At 42.9% G+C, this 23,898-nt stretch overlaps 3 protein-coding genes across 8 annotated transcripts in view; 2 read left to right on the top strand and 1 right to left on the bottom strand.

Annotated features, from left to right (window-relative positions):
* GRB7 (growth factor receptor bound protein 7) overlaps window positions 1–3,441 on the top strand; it is a 35,851-nt gene extending 32,410 nt beyond the window's left edge. For all 4 annotated transcript variants that reach the window (XM_051994600.1, XM_051994599.1, XM_051994601.1 and 1 more), the window contains exons 11-15: window positions 254–370; window positions 1,791–1,851; window positions 1,989–2,076; window positions 2,208–2,301; window positions 2,692–3,441. In XM_051994600.1, the coding sequence (XP_051850560.1) occupies window positions 254–370; window positions 1,791–1,851; window positions 1,989–2,076; window positions 2,208–2,301; window positions 2,692–2,838 (507 nt within the window). In that variant the 3' untranslated portion in view covers window positions 2,839–3,441. The remainder of the gene's footprint in view (window positions 1–253; window positions 371–1,790; window positions 1,852–1,988; window positions 2,077–2,207; window positions 2,302–2,691) is intronic.
* Window positions 3,442–4,248: 807 nt separating this feature from the next.
* On the top strand, window positions 4,249–8,705 carry LOC127558828 (retinol dehydrogenase 8-like). Its single transcript, XM_051992166.1, has 6 exons — window positions 4,249–4,345; window positions 4,607–4,768; window positions 6,385–6,564; window positions 6,862–6,955; window positions 7,483–7,666; window positions 8,056–8,705. Exons 1-6 carry the CDS (start codon window positions 4,249–4,251, stop codon window positions 8,293–8,295), a joined length of 957 nt encoding a protein of 318 aa, XP_051848126.1. The 3' UTR covers window positions 8,296–8,705.
* Window positions 8,706–15,167: 6,462 nt separating this feature from the next.
* IKZF3 (IKAROS family zinc finger 3) overlaps window positions 15,168–23,898 on the bottom strand; it is an 84,766-nt gene continuing 76,035 nt past the window's right edge. For all 3 annotated transcript variants that reach the window (XM_051994596.1, XM_051994597.1, XM_051994598.1), the window contains one exon: window positions 15,168–22,218. In XM_051994596.1, coding sequence (XP_051850556.1) covers window positions 21,515–22,218 — 704 coding nt within the window. In that variant the 3' untranslated portion in view covers window positions 15,168–21,514. The remainder of the gene's footprint in view (window positions 22,219–23,898) is intronic.

Raw genomic sequence — 23,898 nt, 5'->3', positions numbered from 1 at the left:
CTCTCTCTGTCCCTCTCTCACACACACTTTCTCTCCCTCTTTCCCCTCTCTCTCTCTCTCTCTCTCTCCTTCCCTCAATCCCTCTTCCTTTTTCCTCTCTCTCTCTCTGCTCTCTTTCTCTTTTTTTTTCTCTTTCTCCCTTCCTCCCTTCTCTCTCTGTCTCTGTCTCTTCTCTGTCTCTGTCTCTCTCTGTCTCTCTGCCTCTCTTCCTCTCTTCCCCCCTTCCTCTCTCTGTCTCCCTCTCTCTCCTCAGAGGAGTGTTTCAGACAATACTCTGGTGGCTATGGACTTCTCTGGTCATGCTGGACGAGTCATTGAGAATCCCAGAGAAGCTCTGAGTGCAGCACTGGAAGAAGCCCAAGCCTGGAGGGTGAGAAAAGAAGGTGGGGAGAGGGGGAGGCACAGGGACAGAAGGCCTAGGAATTGTAGTGGGGCGGTTGTTCTCTAAGGGTACCAGCTTTGGGACCAAAGGCTCCTGATAACCATAAGTCAAGGACCAGTGGTTTTTGTCTGGTTGGCATTCTCTTCGCCCAGATATATAATACACGACAGCCATTTCAACACTTGGCCTGAGGCTTAGAGAGCTTGAGTGACCTGCTCAGGCTTATTTAACGAGTAAATATTAGAATCAGGGTTGGTGACATTCCTTACTCATAATCCCCTCTTTCCTTTTATGTATTGTTTTCCTCCATTAGAATATAAACTCCTTGAAGGTAGGAACTGTCCTACTTGTTTATATTTGTAGCTGCAGCATTTATCATAGTACGGACACATGGTGCAGGGCTTAATGCTTTCTTTCTGCTCGCCCTCCTCTCTTTGTCCCTGTCCCTCTTTACTCCTCCCTCTTTCCCTAGTCTCTTCTTTCCATTTTTACCCCTTCTCCTTCTTCTTTTTCATTTCTCCTCTCTTTTTTGCTTCCTCTATGTACTCTCTTCTTTCCTCCTTCTTCTCAGCCTCTCCCCTCTCCTTTCTTGTCCACCTCCCTCCTTTTCTCTGTATATTTATATAGAAATAAATATATAAATATGTATTTTCCCAGGAATTATTAACCTATGATCTCTGAGCATGTTTTTCTTTCTTTCTTTCTTTTTTTTTTTTTGTTCTTTTTTTTCAGTTTTGATAAATGTTTTCTTCTTCCATTAGATTATAAATTCCTTAAGGGTAGGGATTATCTTTGTTTTTTATTTGTATCTTCAATGTACTACTTAGCATAGTACCTAACTCATAGTAGGAACATATTAAATATTTATTGATTGATTGTATTTAAATATAATTGACTTCCATTATAGGCCTATATATTTTACTTTATGAATTTAATTTTGAGAAGGGACCTATAAGTTTGGCCAGACAGCCAAAGGAGGGTCCTTGACACAAAAAGTTTAGGAATTCCTGCATCCAATGTCTCTGTGTCTCTGCCTGTCTGTCTCTTTCTTTCTTTCTGTCTGTCTGTCTGTGTGTGTGTATATATATATATGTATTTCCTTTATGTCATATTGCTTCATCCACCTAAGCTTTAGGGTCAAGTTGTGTGCTTTGCTACCATTTTCATGTAAGGAACTGAATTTCCAGATAGATATTTCTTTCCCCCACCTGATTCCTCTTGCCCAGCTCCTCAAGTTAGTTGCCATGTCAGCAGGACCTTCTAGGTGAAAGGACCCTCAGTTCTGATGGCATGCCAGGAAGCACTAGCCCCCTGTTGTTGTATCTAGGAGACAGGACTCTGGGGTCTTGGAGAGAAACTCAGAGCCACCAACTGATTCCTTCTTTTCTTCCTTCCCACCTCCTTCTAGAAGAAGACAAATCACAGATACAGCCTGCCTACTCCCTGCCCAGGAAGCACCCTCAGCTCAGGTGAGGGCCTTGGCATGGGTGACAAGGGGCACATTGCTCTGGTGAAGATGAGATGTTCAAATTGCCGCTGTGACTGGGCGGGAGGAAGGCTTTCCTGAAATCAGGTATTAGATTCCTCCTCTTCTGCCCCTTCTCAGCCATTCATCGTTCCCAGCCCTGGTTCCATGGGCGCATCTCTCGGGAGGACACCCAGAGGCTTATTGGACAGCAGGGCCTGGTTGATGGGTAAGATTAAGGGTGTAGGGGGAATAGTGGCAGGAAGGTCAGAACTCTGGGCTTGTGGATGGGTGTGAAATTATATGAGAAGAATACTTAACGAAACTATGGCTCACGTGTCCCATTCCGTGCCTTGGCAGTGTGTTTCTAGTACGGGAGAGTCAGCGCAACCCCCAAGGCTTTGTCCTTTCCTTGTGTCACTTGCAGAAGGTGAAACACTATCTCATCCTTCCGGTGAGTGACACCCTCCCTCGCACACCCTTAGAGGCTCCCATGGGTTCCATCCTTACATGTTCCCCAGGTCTTCCTCCTAGCAGATCCTCTTCCCCTTTCCTAACTGCCTAGTATAATCCCCCAATAAATTCCAGGAACACAGACTTCCACGTCCCCCCTTCCCTCTATAACCGGAAGATGCTGCGAAGTCCTTGAGGGGCAGGAGGAGGTTAGGTGGTTAGGGGAGAGTTGATAGAGGTTACTTGAGGAAGCAGTGAATGTTGGGTGGAACCCTTGTTGGGTCCCTAATAGCCTGGCTCTCTTTTATGGGGTTAAATGGCAAGGGACACCTGGGAGATTCCAAGCTCACCTCTCTCTCTCTGACCTCTGGTTTCCATCCTCCCCACCCAGAGCGAGGAGGAGGGCCGCCTCTACTTCAGCATGGATGAAGGGCAGACACGGTTTACTGACCTCCTGCAGCTGGTGGAGTTTCATCAGCTCAACCGGGGCATCTTGCCTTGCCCACTCCGTCACTGTTGCACCCGGGTAGCCCTCTGAGTGGTGATTCTGACGAGTCTTCCCTCCCACAGAGAGAGGGATCTTGTCTCTCTCATCCCCTGCCCCTGGCCAAAACTACGGGGGATCCTTCTCTTCCTCCCACCAACCCTGTACCTCAGCAGCCCTGGAAGACATGCCCCCACTTCTGGCAGACTCCTCAAAGAACAGGGTTTGTGAATCAATGCACTTTGGATCTTGATGGGAACATATACAGGAATAAGGAGCCCATTCCTCTTCTCTCCTGCTGTGTCTTCCTTCTTTTTCCTTCTTTCTTTTTTTTTTTCTAGTCTCTTTTTCCTTGCCTTTTCTACTCTCTTTCAGTTTTCTGATTCTCTTCTTCCCTCTCTCCTTTCCATCCAGGCATAGGAATTTCCCCCTTCCCTTCTGCCACACTCTCAGCCCAAGACCTTAGGAATGGCTTCTTCCCCTTCTCCCCAGCACTGAGCTCCTGGTTCTCTTAGTCTCTAAAGCTGTGGAGCCTGGGACAGGGCATTATGAGAGAACTGGGAGGCAGGGGATAGGGGTATCCCCACCCTTGTACAAATTTAGTGGCCAGTTAATCTGCCTTGTTTTATACCAGTTACAATAAAAATTATTTTTGGATCTCTGGTTGGGTTTTTTCTTATGGGAAGGGTTGAGGGGAATTGGGTTTTTGGAGCTGGAGAAGAGAAAGCGGAGGGGGCAGGGAGAGGATGAAGTAGGATCTGGCATCTGTCATAAGAGGAAACTAAGATTTGAGAGTCTGATTTCAAGGTCTCCCAGACTGCCAAGGACACTGGGAAGATGGCCACATGAATCTGAGAACATCAGAGCTAGAAAAGGAATTTTGAGACTGTCTAATCCTCTCATTTTACAGGGGAAACAGAGGTACAGAGAAGGGGAGTAATTTGCTTCCATTCAAGGGTCACATAGCTAGTTGAGACTGGAAACTGGGTCTCTTAACCCCTAGATCAGTATCTTCTCTACTAGACCATCACTGTCTCTCTTGGACAGATTCCCTGCCCCTGACCTGAGAACCAGCTAGGGGTGGAGATGTCCTGAAATGACCCAAAGGCGGTTTCTCTGCTCTTGTTTGGCCCTGGTACCCACCTGGTTACATCTGGCATCCTCAGGGCAGCGCGTGACTCGAGCCCCCACTGTTCTGTCCTACGCCTATTCAGCAGTCTGACTAATCCCCTCCATGTGGGGAGCTTGGTGCCAGGGTCCAGGCAGGCACCAAGAGGCGAGTTGTAATCTGCTTTTCAGATTTGGAATCTGTAGAGGGATTTAACCCTTGGAAACTTAGTGCCCTGTGGTGGGAGGGACAGATTAAAACCTCCCTTTATCAGGCTAGAGAAAAGCCCAGCAGGGAGACAGAGGGTAGAACAAGGGGCAACTGCCAAGACCAATCCTGGTTCCTGCTGTGCCCCCATGGCTCCCAGAACAGTCCTCATCACTGGCTGTTCCTCAGGCATCGGGTTGGCACTGGCTGTGAGATTGGCCACTGATTCCCAGGGCCGCTTCAAAGGTAAACGACACTCAAACTCCATTCAGAGACTGTTGTGGGGGGAGACTGAGCAACCATCTAACTGCTCCTTAATGTCCCTTATACCTCAAAATACAGCCCGATATGTATGCCCCAGGAATGCCAGGGCCCTAGTGGCTGGGTACTCGAGCCCTTTCTTGTGGCTCCTTTCTCCTTACTCTCCCCACTTCTCATCCCACTCAATAAAGCTTTTCTTGGGGCATAATCTTTGTTTTGAATTATCCACTCACTAATCCTATCCAGTACTGGCCACCATGAGGGACCTGAATTGCCGTGGACCCCTAGAAGAAGCAGCTGGATCAGCTCTGGGACAAACCCTAGAGATTGGGCAACTGGACGTCTGTGACGAGGGCTCCATCACCCGCTGCCTGAATAAGCTTCCAGGACAATATGTGGATATCCTTGGTGACTAGTTAAGATCCTGGGAAGGTTATCTTTCTAGGCAGAGAGAAGAGACAGCTAGAAAAGAAAGGGTTAAGAGGGAGGGTTTTTTTTTTTTAAGAGATCTGCATAGAATTAATTTTTTTAAATTAACATGTTTTTCTCTCTCCTACCTCTACTACATTTAAGGGAAGAAAAAAGAAAGAAAAGCCACATCTTTGTAAAAACAAATTCCCACATTGGCCATGTCCAAAGATGTATGTTCCATTCTGTACCCTGAGTCTCACTTCGCTAGGGTGGCGGGGGAGGGGAAACCTGTTTCATCACCAGTTCTTTGGATCATAACTGGGAGGAAAGTACAACTTGGAAAGGTTGTGACTTGTAGCTAATAAATAGCAGAGCTAGCATTCAAAGCCAGGTTGTAAAGTCAAGGCTCTTGAGGCTCTACTTCAACGTCTCTCATATCCCATTTTAGAGAAGAAAATTTTGGCTCAACAACGAGACTTGAGTTGCCTAAGATTTTTATTACTTTGCTGACCATGAGTCTGTTTCCCCCTTGATTAAATAAAGAATTAAACTAAAAAAAGGAATTTCCAGTTCTATTATCTTGTACACAGCAAATTAGCAGCAGAACCAATCCTAGAATCAATGTCTGCTACTGTTCAGTTGTGACTTTCTTGGCAAAGATACTGGAGTGGTCTTCCATTTCCTTCTCCAGTTCATTTTACAGATGAGGAAATCAAGGCAAATAGGGCTAAGTGATTTGTTCAGGGACACACAGCTAGTAAATGTCTGAAGTCACATTAGAACTCAGATCCACCACGCCATCCACTGCACCACCTAGCTGCCCCTCAAACCTGTATCTATCCAGATGCCTTTCAAATCTGTTGTTCATACCACTCTACATGCCTCCTCTTAGAATATTATTGTACCACCTTATTAGCTGTCTCTTATAGTAGTAGTTTTGAGGGCTTTTTTTTTTTAAAAAACTTCAAATATATTATTTTGGTAACAACCTTAGTAAAATACTTGGAGTCAGCTGTTAATTGTGGAGGGGAGAAAAACTCAAGTTAGAGGCTAGGAATGCTCATTAACTTCAGAAATCTGGGGGGGAATAGATCTGCTCCTCTTGATATTGAAAGAATATGCAATGCAATGTTCAGAAGTTGTTCCTGGCTTTCAAGGAGAATTAATCAGGAGACTGGAGCAATAAAATAGATGATGGAGGCCTTTCAGGGAAACCAGATAGTGGAAAAGGGAATCATCTCCTTTCCTAGGGAAGAGTAACCGACACATGCACCTTATGTGAATTGAGCCAAAAAACTTTGTGAGGCAGGTAGCATATTATGCCCATTTTTACAGATAAATTGAAAATTCAGAGGAATTAAATTTCAAGGTAACATATCTAATAACATTCCCTTGTGCCCCAGAATCTGGGTTGGGAAAGAGGAGAAATTATCACTGCCCAGAAGCAGGGAAATGCTTGAAATGGCAGCAGATGTTAACTTTCTGAGAGAAGGGATCCTGCATGGGTAAAGACTTATGCTTAGCTGGTCCCAGGAATAGATAACCTGTGTTGGAGAGGGAATTGGAAAAGGAATTTCCAATTGCTTGATTCTGTCTCTTGCCCCACTTCTCAGTCAGCAATGCAGGCATAGGGCTCATTGGACCCCTAGAATCACTGTCTCTGGATGACATGCACCGAGTCATGGATACCAATTTCTTTGGGTTGGTGCAACTGGTCCGGGCACTGATGCCTGCCATGAAGCGCCAACGCCGGGGGCACATCGTGGTCATCAGCAGCATCATGGGTTTGCAGGGTATGAGATGGGGATGAAGAGATAATAAGGGATGAGGGAGGGACCTGAGAGGAGGTGGTAGAGTAGCTGTTGGGGTCACTGGGGATTGGAGGTTGTGGTGACTGTAAGGGAATATGACCCACGTTTCTCTCTTCTTATCAATCTCTGGGGCTCCTTACTGGACAACATGGCTATTTGGAGGGTCAGAATGTCAGATTCTATAGGAAAAGACTCTTAAGAAGTGGAGAGATCTAAGTATCTCTTGGGCACTTCAGGGGAAATTGTGAACACTCTTTCTTTTTCCAACTATCCTATCAGGCATAATGTTCAATGACATCTATGCAGCCTCCAAATTTGCAGTGGAGGGTTTCTGTGAGAGTCTCCTGGTACAGGCTCTTCGGTTCAACATTTCGTGAGTGGAACAAGCTGGGGAAGTGTGGCAACTAGAGAGGGGTTGAGAATATTTGGAAATCTCAGCTCTTTGCACTCAGGGCTGGCCCAGCCTCAAAGGTTAAAGGAAATACTGGAGGGTGGCAGGTGGCATATTCTATACGGGCAAAGTCAGGGTCTGGGTAAAGAATTATGGTTCTCTTAATGTGAGAAAGCCACTGAAATTCTGGGCCTGCTTTCTCCTTGCTAAATGAGAAGGTGGTTGTAGATAGATTTCAGGGAGTCCCTGAAATACCTTCCCTCCACCTCTTTATTTCAGTACAATTGGTTTCCTTTGTAATTGTGAATATTTATTTTATGTATTTAAGAACATTTTGCTGAGAAGGGAATATAGGCTCCACCAGATTGCCAGAAGGATCCAGGACACAAAAATGAGATTAAGAACCCCTGGACTAGATGGACCTTAAGGTCCCTTCTGTCACAAACCTAGCATGAGGGTGACCCTGAGGATCGAGTCCCAGAGGGTCAGGGCAAGGGGATTCCTTGTAGGGTTACACTGGTAGAGCCAGGCCCTGTGACCTCAGAGTTCGAGGGAAAGCTGTACTCCGGGGTAGAGCAGGTGGACTATGTTGGCACTGATTCTGAGACTGCAGACATCTTCACGAGCATCTACTTGCCCAACTCCCGGGCTCTCTTTGCCAGCCTGAGCCAGAGCCCGGAGGATGTGGCCGAGGTGGGCATCCTCCTGGAAGGACATCTGTCTTCTGTGGCCCTCAGATCCCCATTCCCAGCCCCACTTCCCAACAAAGCTGACTTCCCCTAGATGTTGGAAGGCTCTAATAAGCCATCTCTCTTTGGCATTCATCATTCCTTCACGAAGCCCCACTAAAAAGTTCATTAAGTTCCCCTTCCCTACCTTTCTAATCTCTGGGAAAACACCAAATCCCTTCGCCCCTAAATCCAAGAAACATCCCCGTTTCCCGGAGTCTGGTAATCCCTATGCCTATTTATGCCCAGCCCCCGAGGCCCGACGTTTGCGCTGCAGTAGTGTGAGGGGTGGGTGGGTTGAGAGTCTGGGTGGCACTGGACCCCGAAGTCTGAGTGCCCAGCTTTGTCTTGCAGCACACCTTGAAGGTCATCTGTGCCCGCCGCCCCCCCTTCCGCCACCAAACCAACCCGGCCTACACGCCCATGCTGGCCTTGAAGAGCGCCGACCCGTCGGGGCAACTGGCCGGCTCAGCCTTCTACAGCCTGGTGTTCCGCCACGGGTCGTTGCTCCGGGCCAGCCTTCAGGCCGTGCGCCTCTGCCGCTGGAAGGCGCGCAAGTTCCGCCAGGCTCTACGCTTGCTCGGCCTCCGCTGAACCAAGTCCCCTCCGTACCTCCCCGGACTGGGGGCAAGCTTGAAGAGGCTTCGCTCGCTTTCCCTCAGTCGTTGCCCTGCGCGGAAATCCAGCGTAGCCACCCCACCCCTCCTCCCTTCCCTCAGTGGAGTGTCCTGAGACCTGGGCTCGGGGAGCGGCTGGGGGGCTCCGGGTCTGGGTTTATAGAAGAGTATAGGACTCGGAGCTGTACGGGCTTCTCTCTTCCTTCTATTCAGCAGCTGAGATACCAGTAATCCATACTTAATACGGTCTAGTACAAACCCTCGCCCCCTTCTCGTTTTCCAAAGGGGAAAACCGAGGTTTAGAGGTATGGGAAGGAACATGTCCCTGGTCAAACGGAGTCACACACAAGTCCCCGACATCCCGATGCTCCTGGGATAGAAGGAAGAGCCCTCTGAGACGGGCAGCGGGGATTGCGAGCCTTGGGTGGCGGGGTGGGGGGGTGAGGGAGAGAGCTAGCTAGTAAGGGATGCCCAACCCGCGACTGATGGAAAGCGATATGCTTGGAAGAATCGGAACAAATAAAGCGCTCAGCAGCACCTGCCTGGCTTGGGATACGTATTTGGGGCTTGGCACGTGTGTTTGGAGCTCGGAGCTGCTGGCCCGGCATGAGTGTGCTGCACGCAGAACGGGACTGCGGGTAGGTGTGGGTGGGGCGCGCGTGGGATGGGAGTTCCAACAGGTACAGCGAGAAAGAGGTCTAGGATTTCTCTGCGCCAGGACCCCCGGAACCGAGCTCAGCCGTGCGGCTGTAGTGACACCCAGTGACCATCTGTGGGAACTTCAGGAGACCGCGCCCGGCTCTGACAGCCTTGGTCCCACGCGGTTCCTAGCGGATACTCAGAGGCGGGAGATGGAGTATAAAGACATTCCTATAACCTTCCTCCCCTTTCCCTCATTTCCCCCTCCCTTTCATTTCTGTTCCTCTGTTAAGCTTTCCCCTCCCCCGGTTTTCTCCAACAAGGCTAATTTCTATTAGAGACTTGGAGATCCACGGGCAGCTGGTTCCCGGAAGGGTGGAGCCGTGGGGTCGCCAAGCCGTGACAGGAGGGGCAGTTTCACTTCTGGATTCTGGCCCGGGGTGAAATAGGAGTGTTTCTATACTGAGCAGGGCGCGGTGAGGGAGAAGGGGACAGGTGGGAACAGCCAAGGGTGTCTTGGTTTTATTGAATCTGCCCTCTCTTTCCCCAGCCCTACCCTTCCCCTTATCCTCAGGGGCCAGGATAGTGGACTGGACGTTCGAGAGATACCTCAAAAATGTCAGGGAACCCACTCAGCATCACTCACCCCCAGATGCCTTTCCTGTCTATTCTATTCGGTAGTAAATTTTGTAATAAACGCTTCGGTCCCTCTTTTCCAGTCCCTCAGCACCCTTCGCCTCCCATCAGGACCTCCCAGCCCCCGGAGAGGCCCCACAGATCTGTGGGCGGCTGTAGGGAGCTAGCTGTGAAGCCACAGGGGAGAGGAGGGGGGGCTGTGGGCTGCTGAGACGCCGGGGCTGTTTCTCAGAAGTGCTGCTGCCCCTCTCCTTTTATCACCATCCCCCCCACCCCCGTCTTCCATCTTACACTGCCCCCCCTCCCTTTGGCACCTCCGGATGCGGCTGCGACCTCCTTCCCCTGGAACCTGCTCACTCCCCCAGAGCCTGAGAATCCAGGTCGTCCCCCCTACACATCAACACTACGTTGGGCCCTAGTGGCTTCAACTGGAAAAACTGAGGCAGAGGGTATGAGGCAGGGGAGTGTGGGAGTTGGGAGTAATTCCCTCACTCAGTGGCGTTATTCAGAAACCTAGCATTTCCAGGTCTACAGTGCTCAGGAGACAATGTTTTTTCACCACCTGCTTCCCTTTGCAAGTTCTATGCTAGAACTTTTGAGAAAGTACCTGATGCCCTCTCCTGCCCTCAACCCCCTTCTTCTTACCCATAGGTCTCACCTCGTGCTCAACCAGAAAGTACTCAATGCTTTTATCCTAATTTCGCAGCAACTTAGATGGATTGTCTTTGGGGAACTTGAGGAAGGTCTTGAACAAACAGTTGACTTTGAATGGAAGGGAAGAGAGAGATCTGGGGAAAGGAAGGGAGATGATGCACCGTTATGTGAATGTGGGCTGGGGGGAGAAGGAGATAGCATCTCAGAGATTATCTGCTCCAACTCCCTTAATTTTACAGATGAGAAAGGAAGACAGTAGTTTAAGTGACTTCCTTTAAGGTTACTCTGGAAGTAACAGAGCTGGGTATTAAAACAGAGGTCTATCTTCTGATGATATATTCCTTTCAGTGTTTTTAGGTCATTGCCCTCATTTTAATGCAGAATCCCACTTTTGAAACATGCCAGCTGTGTTACCATGAGCAAATCTTATTTTTCTGAACCTTAGTCTTCTCATGTGTAAAGTGACAAGGTAACTGACCTTTAAGGTCCCTTCCAACTCTAAAAATCTATATGATGGCTCACTGAAGGACACAGAGAATTAATAGCAAAGATGGGAATTGAATCACGCTAACTCTTAGGTCAGTGTCTCCATATCTCAGCCCCAGGAGCCACTGATTCTCTCCCTAAAGTCCTTGGGGCAGGGAGAGAGGAGAGATGATGAAGGCAGAGGTTTTACATGAAACCAGAGCCAGAGAACATAATTCCAGTGGGGGTGGGAGATGGTATTTTCCCACCCTAAACCCAGGTGAAGGTGTGGAAACGAAGGGGAGTTGGAAGAAGAAGGGACTGAAATAGTGGAAGAAACAACTCTGAGGGAAGACATATCTTGGTAGTGTCAGCCCCTCCAGTTCCCATCCACCAGCCACCCTCAAAACTGTGGTTTATTTGACTAAACTGCTCTGCTGGGCCCAAGGGGGCAAAGGGAAGAGGTGGGGTATAGATGATGGGAAATGGGTCTCTTCAATTCTTCCTGTTCCCCATACTTTGTGAAAGGGGGCAGGGAAAGTGCCATATGTCACACGCTCTCATCTCATCCCTCCTGCTCTAATGCTCTTTCCTCCGGTCATCACAGGAGAAGATGTGATGAGAAGGAAGAACTGTTTAATAAGCTAAAATTAAATTTTCAAATAATTTCAACATCTCAGATTCCCTAGAGACTTTCTTTGACCTCCTTCCTCAACCCCTAGCCTCTATTCCCATCTAGGGAGTCTCACCCTAGTGATCTCCCTTCCCCAGGTGCAAATTTGAGGGCTTTTATGCAAACTACTGTCTGAGCTGGGAATGTGTCAGTAGCCAGGACTTGTGATTTGGGGAGGGGGAGGGGGATGGCCACTGACTTGTTCAGTTTTACTTCTCTATTGACTCCCTTCTGAAACCTTTTTATACCTTCCTTTCCTGAAGATTTGTCACCTCTGGGACTTTCTTCAGGCCCTGGAAACCTGGGGGAGAAAAATGAAAAAGAGTTGGGAAGATATCTTTCCTCTTCCTCTCACCTTGGAGCTTACAGCTCAGTGGGTATTTGGGAGAAGATAAAGGTTTCCTCATCTGTACAGTGAGTGGAGTAGACTACATGGATTCTGGGGTCCCTTTTAGATTCAGATTCCACAATCTTATGATTATTGTGGGGTCACATGTGAAGAATGTTTTTAGTGACTGCTGGGGAGAATGATAGTGATGAAGGGCACAAGTGGGTGCCCCCATTGCCAACTTCACCCATGAACTCAATGGAAGAAGAAAAAGGAATAGCTCAGTTGAACAGGCACTAAATAAGGTCTCCAAGAACAAATGAAGTCAAGTTTTCTTTATCTCTTTCAATTTTGGCTTTATATTTCCAACTCCTAGCACAGAGGAGGCACTTAATGAATGTTTATTGATGGATTGATTTAGAAGGAGCTGTTTCAAGCTATCTTACAGTAAAGTGTAGAGCTGAGTCCAAATGAGACAACTTTCATGTTTAATCTATCTGTATGGCAGTCATTCCAAAGTCTCTGGTCTCAGTTTCGTCATCTGGAAAATGAGACACTATAAATCTCTGAGATTTTTTCTTCTTTTGAATAGGATTGGTTCTTCTGGGGGAAAGATCACATTACTTGGTCTCTCTTTCTAGAGGGGCTCACAATAAGACAGTTGTTTCATATTTTTGTTTAGAGAGTCTTTCTTTAAATATTGTTTCTTTTTTTAAAAAGGAAAAAGCCTATTGGTGAATGAGACTCCCTGTCCTCCCATCTCCCATCCCCCAAGTCATTCCCTCTCAGTGAGTGAGGAATGGGAATGAAGAAGGGAAGGAAGTTCAGAATAATATTGGGCTTCCAGGAGCCCGTCTGCTTTTAAATATGTTTCCTTTGCTGTTCTTATGCTAAAGAAAAGGCAGATCCTCAACACAATGGATGGATTCCATATCTTGAACTTGTGGGAAGAGATGGAGAAAGAGGAGTCAAACAAGATGAGAAAACATGGGTGGTGAAGGGAACACCCACATAAATGAGATCACAGATCCATCTATGAAAAGAGCAGTCTTGAAGTCAAGTTATTGGCTTGAGTTGAGCTTCTGCCATTTATTATCGGTGTTATCTTAGACAAATCCTCTCAACAACTTCTCATTTTAATTTCATTATCTGGATAATAGGGACATTTGTGTGCTATATACCTCAAACATCCTACACAAGTGTGAGCTATTATTTTGCTTTATCAAACTACAATGAGGTTGAGGGAGGTAGATGTTTTCCAAGACTGGATGCCTACTGAAGAAACTGTCTGAGTTGGAGATTTCATAACTGATCTCCATATTTATTTGTTTTTTTAAATAGTATTTTATTTTTCCAATTACATGTGAAGGTAGTTTTCAAAAATTCATTTTTAAAAAGATTTTGAGTTTCAAATTTTTTCTTTCCCCCTCTTCCCTTCCCCTTCCCCAAGACAATAAGGAATCTGATATAGGTTATATATGTGCAATCATGAAAATATATTTCCACTTTAGTCATGTGATAGCAGAAACAGAACAAAAGGGAAAAGTCACCAAAAAAAAAAAACCCCAAAACAAAGAAAGTAAAAATCATATTCTTCAATCTTCATTCAAATTCCATAGTTCCTTTCTCTGGATGTGGATTGTATTTCCCATCATGAGTCTATTGGAATTTTCTTGGATCTTTGTATTGCTGAGAAGAACTGTTGTTACTTGTCCTTCATTCTCAAAGAGGACCTCATATGACATGGGAGGTGATGTCATGACATGCAAATGACTTGGATTTAAGTAAGAGAGGGCTATGTAAGATCACCTGCCTCACTTTCCCTTCCAAAACCATCGGATCCAGAGACCAGATATAGATCAGGAGGACTGGAGGTGGTCTTGGATGCAATAGGAGACCTTGGCCTTTTTAAGATAAGGTCTTTCATTAGGTCTCAGTTGACCATCAACAATGTTCTATTACTGTGTATAATGTCTTCCTGGTTCTGTTCATTTTACTCAGCATTAGTTCATACAACTCTTTCTAGGTTTTTCTGAAATGTCCCTGTTTACAATTTCTTATAGAACAATAGTAATTCTATTATACTCATATATCACAACTTATTCAGCCATTCCTCAAATGATGGGCATTCTCTCAATTTCCAATTCTTTGCCACCATAATTTTTGTACATGTAGCTCTTTTTCCTTTTTTTTTTTTATGATTTCTTTGGGATACATATCTAGTAACAGAATTGATGACATTTGCCTTTTGAGCATAGTTCCTAATTGTTCTCCAGAATGGTTGGATCAGTTCACAACTCCACTAACAGTACATTAGTGTTCCAATTTTCCCCACATATTCTTTGACATTTGTCATTTTCCTTTTCTGTCATGTTAGCCAATTTGATAGGTGTAAGGTAATACCTCAGAATTATTTTAATTTGCATTTCTCTAATCAATGATGATTTAAAGTATTACTCACAAGACAGCAGAGCTTTAATTTCATCACTTGAAAATTGCCTTTTCATATGCTTTGATTATTTGTCAATTGGGGAATGACTTATATTCTTAATTCTCCCCATATTGTTGGGTGTATATTTTATGTCAAAAATATAGTCTATTATCCAGTCTTGCTTCTCAGGTTTGGGTTGGCCAAGCTTGGAACTAGTATTAGTTTTGCTTTTAAAGCTCCCTCTTTAACTACAATCAGGATTTTCTAGGAGACTCAAGAACCTAGAAACCAGCAGGTTGTCTAATCATTTCCCTAAGAACTCCCCATCTCACATGGTTGGCCTGATCTAAAACATACCAAGGACTTGATATTTCAGTTTTCTAAATACTGCATAGACTTGAACTGTGACTAAGCTTTAAAGTTCAACTTGTGTTTGAATACTTAAATGCTAAAAAAGAAAGGATGGAAGTTGGGGCAAAGGGTCTGAGCTAAGTGAGAAGAATGTAACTTTTCCTTTCTCTTCCAGGTGGGATCTTCTCCCAATCATATACTCACTCCAAAGCTGGTGGGATCTAGCTTTCCAATGTTAGGTTATGGATCAAGGTATCCAGGATTCTAGGTTATTACTGGTTTCCCCACCATAGTAAAAACAAACAAACAAACAAACAAAAAAAACTGTTGCTTTCTGCATTCTCTAAGTCCTTTTTGGGGAAGGAAGGTTCTCTTTCTGATAAGAGACCAAGAGAACTGGAACAAATAGAGTTAAAGATGGGTGTGGATGTCATCACTTGGCAGGTGTGACTGGGAGGAGGCCCAATGTCTTGGCACTTTGGATGGACTGGAAAAGGAAAATCGTTTCCTGTGACATAGCATGCTTCTTAATAGGATCCCAGAAGAGAATTCAGATGTTTTCATATAGACCTTGAAATATTTCATTTTTAAAGGGGAATAAAACCCATGATCCAAAGAGAACAGGAAAACTCTTGACCCAAATCCCCTTACAAACTAAATATGTCAAACATGTCTAGTTTCAAACACACCATTTTTTATTTTTTCCCTGTTTAAAAAAATCATATAGAAACTTTAAACACTTAAACAACCTTGTTTTTTTAACACAAGGACATATTGAAATATGAACAATGGTTAGGCATTGCTACATTACAGAAGCTTTGGTCTTTAGAGAATCTGGCCATCTTGTGGCAAATGAATATTTCAAATTGCCAGGCTATCAGCATCACACAATGCACAGGATCACTGAAAATGGGGTAAGCATGATACTAATGCTTGCTTGGCAACGGGGTTATTTTGGGTAGCCACACATGAAGAAGATTGTCCATGGTATCAATAAGAGAAATGATTAACAAGGGTCTCTAAGTCACAAAAGTGCAAAAAACAACCTAGTGAGATATAGTTCTCTACCTCAACTTTGCTCCTGCTTAGAGGCCATTAACTCAGTGATGTGTGGGAAGGCAACCTGAGTCTGAGACCTCAGTTTCTTTCTCAGTGTTACCCTAGTCACTCAGGCGATCAAGGCCATCCACAGACCACACCTGTGGCTTTGGAAACCAAAAGTTAAAAATAAAGCCTTGGTTTTTCCAGTTGCTAAAATGATCCCTCACACCCGCTCAGAGCCTGAGAACTTAAAACATTCAAAGCCACTTGTCTAGCTGAAGGGGTGTCTGCTCTTTAAATGACCCACTAACCACTTATAACCCACGATGATTTAGTTTCCATACACGTAGCCAGGGCAAGGATAGGTCTTCCAAAAAAAAAAAGTGGGGGAGGGATGTCCTCTGTCTATTATCCTATGAAGTTCAAGACCTAGGACAATCCTTACAGAGATGAGATGGGAACAAGGCTGGCTGATTTAGCTAAAAGGCTTCTGCTGTGTTTGTGGGAGACTCAAGCTCTATGTTACCCACCTAGGAAAAACGGAGAAAATGGTTGCTCACTGCCGCTGCAGATGGGGAGGAGGGGTGTGGGTTAGAGGAGAATGGAACTAGATGTGAAGAGGATTAGTTAGAGTCTCTCCAGGCATAGAGTAAGAATGGTAGGGGAAAAAGGATCAGGGCACAAACTGAGGAAAAAACCATAAATTGTTGGAGACTACCAGCTATAGGCTTATAAGAACTGCACATTGTTTCCCTGAATACATCAAGAATCTGAATACTTAATGCTAATAAATTCATATGATTTCCCTTCTTAAGAAGGCACAAAACTCTGACAAATGTTCTTCATATATACCTTAAAACAACATAAAGAAAATAAAATCAAGGAATAAATATCAATGTCAATATTTAGTATTGAAAAGCTACCTCCTCTAATTAGTTCAAGTTCAGGACTCTGTGTTGGGCTCAAAATTATAACCTCTGAAGTCTTTGGGACACTGGTATAGTAAATCGCTAAAAGATACAATCATCTCAAGTAAATCTTTATCCAAAACCAGAACTAATTCTAAACATGGAATTCTATATAATATCCTCTGAGGTAGGCATATGCATATACTTCTATCACTAATTTTTCTACAATTAGCATTCTCCTTTCAACTCACAAAGAATCACAAAGCCCCAATATATCACAAGACCAAGTTATTTTAAAAGGGGAAAAAAACCTTTAAAATATAATTAATTTCATTTTGTTGGATGATGAACTTGGGGCTTAAGACTTCTAGGTAAGAATACTGGATGATGTAATTTGGTTATCCATTGTATTCTACTTGGAGCTCGGATTCTCTCCTGAGGTACGGGAACTAGTAAATAGATGGCTTCATTGCTTCTGCTGTAAATGAATAATTTCTGACTATTGAAATCTAAGAGAATAATGGGAGATTTTCTTCCCTCATAGATGCCTTTGGGACTGACTCATAGCTTGACCCATTTGGTTTCTTCAGCAACATACCCTCACCCCACTGTAATGGTATGGGTTGGAACAGGCAGTTAACCAATTTCTAGTGCAAAGAAAACAACTTTCCAATGGTGAGGAAGTTTTGCGGTCCAAATTACATACAGCTTAGGTAAGTGACAGGTATCTTGTTACTCACATCCCCTCCAAGTTCATTAAGACTCTTCTTTCTCCTCCTTAGGTTAGGACCACAGGTTTTTTTTTCCTTTCATCTATCTATATCAGTTTTATTTCTTTTGGTCCTTACAAAAGCAGGGTTCCTTTATAGCTGAGAATAGATTAAAATCAAATTAAATTAAAATCAAATTCGAATTGGAGTTGAACCTGATTTCTGTTCACATCAACTCTTCCTCTGTCCTGAGAAGCCTGTCTTCTCTAACTCTAGGATGAATTGCCCTAGCCTCTTAAAAATCACATCATTCTGATTTTCACTCCATTTTCATTTACTCTTTTGAATTCCCAAAAGGTCTAAATTCTTTCACCTATCTGAATAGCCTGGAGGCCCCACTTCCTCACCCGGCATCCCCCTCCTTCAAGAGGTCACATTACATTTTTATACCATTCTTTCAAGCTGCTCTAGAATCTTTCAGTAATGTACTTTCTTCTTTAATATTTAAATCCCTTTATTTAGCCAGTAAGCAAGGGGAAAAGCTAGGGAAAATGAGATTTTTTTTCTTATTGGTAGTGATAGAAATGAAAGTAAATTTTTATAACTAGAAATTTTATAAAAATAGTTCAATTAGCAGTCATCTTCAAGTCAACATGGCAAGTGCCTTACTACTACACCGAATAGCAAGGAAATGTATCAGTAAAGTTAGGAGCTAGGCAGGCAAGAATTGAGACTGGTAAGATATTGCTTTTTTTTGGAGTGTGACTATAAGAGTGTGAGGAGGGCTTTTTATGTTGGGGAAGGGGAAAGAGAACTGTTCTACTCAAAACTAAATATGTTGTATCTATTTAAAAAAAACAATTGATATTCAGTGGCTCTTTGCATAACAGTTATTCTCTTCCCTTCCCACACCCATGCTACATTTGTCTCATCAGCTTCAAGTGACTTTTTCAGAATTTATCTTACTATGGCTTCCTAGGTGGGACGTGGAATTCTTGCCTAGCAAGAGGAGACTTGACAGGAAAATGGAAGTTGAGAGCTGAAGGTCTGCTTTCCATCTTTCCAGGTCCTGACATTAAAAAGTAACTGTTAACAGAATTATCTATTTGCAAAAGTTCCCCTGTCCCAAGAAAGCTACTAGATTATACCTCTAAACCAAACCATCCTTTCTACTCTTCTCAACAAGCTTACAAGGGTGTGTTCAGAAAGAATAGTTTGTTCTATGAGTTCCAATAGATAACTCTGTCAGGATTAGACTATGAAACTGAAAATAAATAATTTTTCACAGGCAAAATATTACATAAATTGGATAAATTTTGTCCCATCCTTGGAAGTCTAGTATTAAGAAGTAGGCTCTGTGTCCTCTTTCCCTAGAAAAATGTATTTCTGGTAAAATGGGCATCATTTGGGGAATTGATCAGGTATCAGAACAAAGTGAATGAATAAATGAAGGTTATAAAATATCCCTATCTTTGGTGGAACAAAATCTTGTGATAATTTTCTGTTACTATGACCTAACATTTATCTCCAAACACGTTCTCTTCCCTCCTAAATATTTAAACAAATTTGTTAAATCTTAATGATAAGAGTTTTTGTTTATTTTTTTAACTGGGGAATCTCACTTAGTACAGAATCAAATACCATACAGGGATTGAAAATGACATAGAAGTAGCTAGACATCTTAGAGAATATTTTGTCCAAGCCTTTATTTTATAGATAAATTAGCCTGAAGACTTGTCCAGGACTAGAAACCAGATCTCCCAGCTTCCAAGTCCAGAATTCTTTCTATTACAGCAAGCTATCTCTATTGCCCCTATGTAACATCCCAAGTAACTTCTCATGAGTGAGAAAAGGCAAAGTTGCAAAGGATGATTTGTGATTTGTACAATCAAGGGGAGAATGTTTAATTTTTAATAGTATCTAAGCTGAGTTTAAACTTAAATCAAACGTCTTTCAACAGTTGGCATATGAAAATTGGATACGTTTTAATATTATAGTTATCCAATGCAACAAGCTATCCCTTCTGAGCCCACACCCTGTTAGAGTTACAGCTACTGCGGAGGGAAGGTAGCTGTCCCTGTTCTCAGAAAGATACAGGTTAAAATACTGCCTCTGACACCCATCTGCCTTTGGGATTCTGAACAACTTTCAATATTCCCGGCAAATCCCTAAAACTATAAATTTTAGAACAACTGTAATTCTGTCTCAGTAGAAGTTTTTCTCACCAAAAGTTCCTTCTACCAATGAAATCACATAAATCTCTAATCTGCCAGGAATTTGAGATTTAGTAGAAATTCTCAATGAAACTTAATCTCACTTGTAAATGGGTAGCATAGAATTATTCCACCAAGCAGAATTTGAAATAAAAATTTCTTTGAAGCTAATTGTATTACTTTTTGTGTATATTTTGGGAGAGAATCAAGATATTTTTTCCCATTAAGTCCCCCTTCATGTCCCTCAGGACCTGATGTTTAAGGAAAAACTGAAATATATTTGCACATCAAATCAATGTGCAATATCAAAAAAATGTGCAACATTCATATGCATACACATAAACATTAATGATACCACTTAGTCCTAATAGATTAGAAAGCTTCAAAAGGCTCTGTAGTCATCCCAACATCAGACTGTCAGAGCAAGAAGGAATTTTAGCGATTATCTAGTCAAACACCCTGTTTTGCAGATGAGGAAATGAAGGCTCTTGAGAAATACAATGACTTGCCAAAAGTCATACAGGGAGTGGCAGAGCTGGAACTAGATCCAAGATCTTCTTAGTCCAGAACTCTTTTCTCTGTTTCATATCTTTCTTTTATATTAAGGGTTATCAACCCTCTCCACCAGAATTGTGATTGATATAGTTCCTTTAATAGAGAGCAGATAAATATGAGTGTCTTAGGAGAGAGGATTCTGTCATTTTTATTTTTGTATATCCAAAGTCTTTGCCTGGTGCTTTCACAAAGCAGATGCTTAATATTTGTTGAATTTGGTGCATCAAATCTATCAAACTGTAAACCCGTCATCTTACTTAAGGCTCCCATAGCATCAGAAGAGTTGTTTGTCCTTCATTCTGGAAGAGGACCATGACATCAGGGAGGTGATGCCAGGACATGCAAGTGATTTGGATTTAAGCGAGGGAGAGTTGTGCAAAGTCACCAGCTTCACTTTTACCTCCTCCTGGGTCCAGTGGCCAGATATAGAGCAGGATGACTGGAGATGATGAGAAGGGTTAGTTCTCTGATGAGCAATGTCTGGCCTGAAAAACACTATCCCTATGACTTTCCAGCAAATATTTAACCTTCCTTAGAGGTAGGGGAGGTAATATGCAACTAAACAGTTTTTTTTTAATCTTATAAAAATCTCTGGGCTCAGGTTGGTTGGCAGATCTACCTTGACTTTGTTACAATAAATTGTAAAAAGTCAGAAGAACATGGTACCTGGCATACAGTAGGCACTTAATGAATGCTTGCTGATTGATCTTGTTGGCAGTTGTTTCTACTGTTTAAACTGCTGAACCATTTCTCTTCCCTCTTAAGATACTCCTCTTCTCATCTCTGGGGAAAGGAAGTTGGTGCTGAGTTCCATTATGGACAATTTGTTATGTTTTAATGACCATATGTCTTTGTTTATAAAAGATGACTCTTCTTATATATAATTCCTTTCACAGTATTTTGCTTAACCAAAAACAGTTCTTAGAGAATTGGGGGAGATAGTAATGAGAAGCAGGATGAATACATAACTGTTTTAGAGGGCACTGCTAGTCTAAAGCAGATTTGATGTTGAGTTTGAGGTCTTCAAATGCTGAATAAGGTCCCTTGAATCACATAAACTATCACATTGCTATTCTCCCCCTGTTCTTTACATGGTAATTGGTAATATCTTCTCTCACACCCTGCTGAAAATCTATATAGTCCAAGGTTTAAGTGCATACAGAATTCTGAGTCAGTTTTCTGGTCAAGGTCAATTTTCCCTGTTTGTGATACTGAATAGAAGCCACCTCTAAGCTTTCATAGAGCACAGCCAGAGGATTGTTTGACAAACTTTTGAACAAAAAGTTGAGTTGTGTTATTGTAGAAGACAAGGATGAAAGGTTCCCTTGTCAGTCCTATAATATAAAATCCCTGAGGAAAAAAATGCTATAAAAACCCATTTCTCAATACAAATACCATGGATCTAGAGAAATTACTGAAGAGTAGATCTCTTAGGCGGTTAATGAAGACATTACACTTTTTACATCATAACTGATATGGAAAATCACTTGAGGTCGTATAGCTTTGGCAAAATGAAGATGCTAATTGTTTGCTGCTGTTGTTTTTTTAAAGTGATGCTCAATATATAAATCTCTGAGAGGGAACTGAGCTATTTACTTTAACATGATTCTGTGTTCTCCTCTAGCAATGTGAGAGGAGAATTCATACCTGTCATGGCTCCGGTACCCACACATATTACACTCAAAAGGGTCACGAAAACCATGACAGCCCATGTGAATGGTGAACATCACATAATCCAGGAAGAGGACTCGGCAGTGGTCACACCTGAACACACCCATCACCTCTCCATCTTTGTTAATCACTTTGATGGTATCTCGAGGGCAGATGGGTGGGGGTTTGAGAAGTTCATAGGAGTGGGACAGCTCCTTCAGGGGTGGCATCCCATTCCTGGCTCGGGGAGGAATCATGTGGTTCTGCAGATAGGCGTGATTCTGGCGTTCTTCATGGTTGCTATCTGTATCTGTGGAGTCATGGCCACTGTTGTTGGGAGAGAGGCCTCTTTCAGAAGGCAGACATTTGTCTGATAGGTGAATGTTTTTCTTCTCTAGGTCCTGTGGGCCACCATTAGCCATCTCTGTGCGTGTAAGTGCAATGGGGTACATGCTGCTAATAACTGGGACCATCTCTGAGGTTGGGGCAGGAGGGGTCTGCACTAAGGGACGCAGGGCCTCAGCTCCGAGGTAGGTGATGGCATTATTAATGGCCTGATCCATCATCCGAGTCTGCATCATCTCACTTTCCTTCTCATACATATAGCTGGAATTATAATTGACTTCAAAGCAATGATGCTTCTCACCTACAAGATAGAAAAGAATGGGTTATAACTGGAGCTATACAGTCATAGAGATCTCAGAATTATTCAAAGAGTTTTCAGATGGTGGGAGATTGTGTGGTCCATTATAGAACATGGAATGCAAATAGTAGTGACCATTTATGGACTTTTAGGTTTGATCCATGTCAGAGGCCACCAGCTACCAGCCACTAATATTAGGGTGAGCAACAGTTTTATTGTCACCTCCTGGACAAAATTTTGGGAACCCCAGTGACGGGAGAGATGTAGACACATTAAGATTGGGCTGAAATGATTGGTAAGCTGCATTGAATGACAAAGGGTGGTTTTGTACTCCTATCATGTCCATCCTCCTCTTCAGATACTGGCAACCCTTCGCCTCTCATTTTCTGCTAACAATTTTAGTCAGCTCAGGACAGAAGTGTTGCAGTGGATAATAAGGTTCAATCGGTGAAAGTATCTCTCACAAGGAGATCAAAGAAAGGGAAAGGACCCATTTGTACAGAAATATTTATAGTAACTCTTTTTGTAGTGTCAAAGAATGGGAAACTAAGGAAATACACATCAATTTTTGAATGGCTGAACAAATTATGGCATAAGAAAATAAGGGAATATCATTATTGTGTTGTAAAAAGTGATGGCAAGGATTGATTTCACAAAAATCCAAGAAGACAAGAGAAAAAAAATAAACACACACATACATATAAACACAAAGACACACATTACCCCCCACATATATACTTATACAAAAACATATATACATAAAATATTGTAAAGACAAATATCTTAGGACTCTGAACACTGCAATGACCAGTCATGATTCCAAGGGACTGATTATGATCTTTGTTATCTACCTCCTGACAGAGAGGGGATGGATTCAAGAGGCAGAATTAGAAATACATTTTTGGACAGGAATTTGTTTTAAGGTTTTAATATGGGAGGTGAAATAGGAGAGAGAGAAAAATAAATGCTTATTAACCAAAACTATATCAAAGTTATTTTCTAATTTTTAAAAACCATCAATTTTGCACTGCTCAATTATACTCAATCATCTGACTGAGTCCCCTTTGGGAAAGGGAGAATAAGCTTTTATAATGGGCAGCTAGAGTCAAAAGTTCTTTCAGAAAATGTTTTCTCATTATGCAACTAAATAATGGGTCCATGATCAATACATGAGTGTTTATTAGGACTTGTCTTGCCATTAACTGAAACACTCTTCTTACAGTTTCCCCTTCCTATTTCTCATCTCGGACTGATGAGCAATTCTGAAAGCTTGCCCTAGTCTCCTCTGGATGTGTAGGTGTTGTATGTCAGAAAGCAGAAGCTTCCAGGCCACAGGGAAGACTGGGATAGTTAGCAGTGGTGGCAAATGAACTTATGGATGAGTAGAGATTATGAAGAGACTTGTTAAGAAATTTTGACAGAGATGGCCCCAAAACCTTTGACATTATTTTTCTCATTCCATAATTTTATAAGCTCTAAAATATCACATCTCATTCATCTTTTATATCTTTTTATTTTTTACATATAATACTACTATTACTTATTATTTTGGTCAGAGAATCAGGGTTAAGTATCTTGCTCAGGGTCACACAGCTAGGAAGTATCAAGTATCTAAGGCTGGATTTGAACTCAGGTCCTCCTGACTCCTAACATTGGCCAGTGCTCTATCCATTGCAATACTTA

Source organism: Antechinus flavipes, chromosome 4, assembly GCF_016432865.1.
Source record: "Antechinus flavipes isolate AdamAnt ecotype Samford, QLD, Australia chromosome 4, AdamAnt_v2, whole genome shotgun sequence".
NCBI lineage: Eukaryota > Metazoa > Chordata > Mammalia > Dasyuromorphia > Dasyuridae > Antechinus > Antechinus flavipes.
The sequence above is the reverse complement of the archived record's forward strand: the minus strand, read 5'-3'. Positions and strand labels throughout refer to the sequence as shown.

Excerpts from the sequence above, each read along its gene's own strand:
- LOC127558828 (XM_051992166.1), top strand. The coding sequence starts at position 4,249 with ATGGCTCCCAGAACAGTCCTCATCACTGGCTGTTCCTCAGGCATCGGG. Across the intron at positions 4,346-4,606 it reads TTCCCAGGGCCGCTTCAAAG|TACTGGCCACCATGAGGGAC; the intron begins GTAAACGACACT and ends AATCCTATCCAG. Across the intron at positions 6,956-7,482 it reads GCTCTTCGGTTCAACATTTC|GGTTACACTGGTAGAGCCAG; the intron begins GTGAGTGGAACA and ends GATTCCTTGTAG.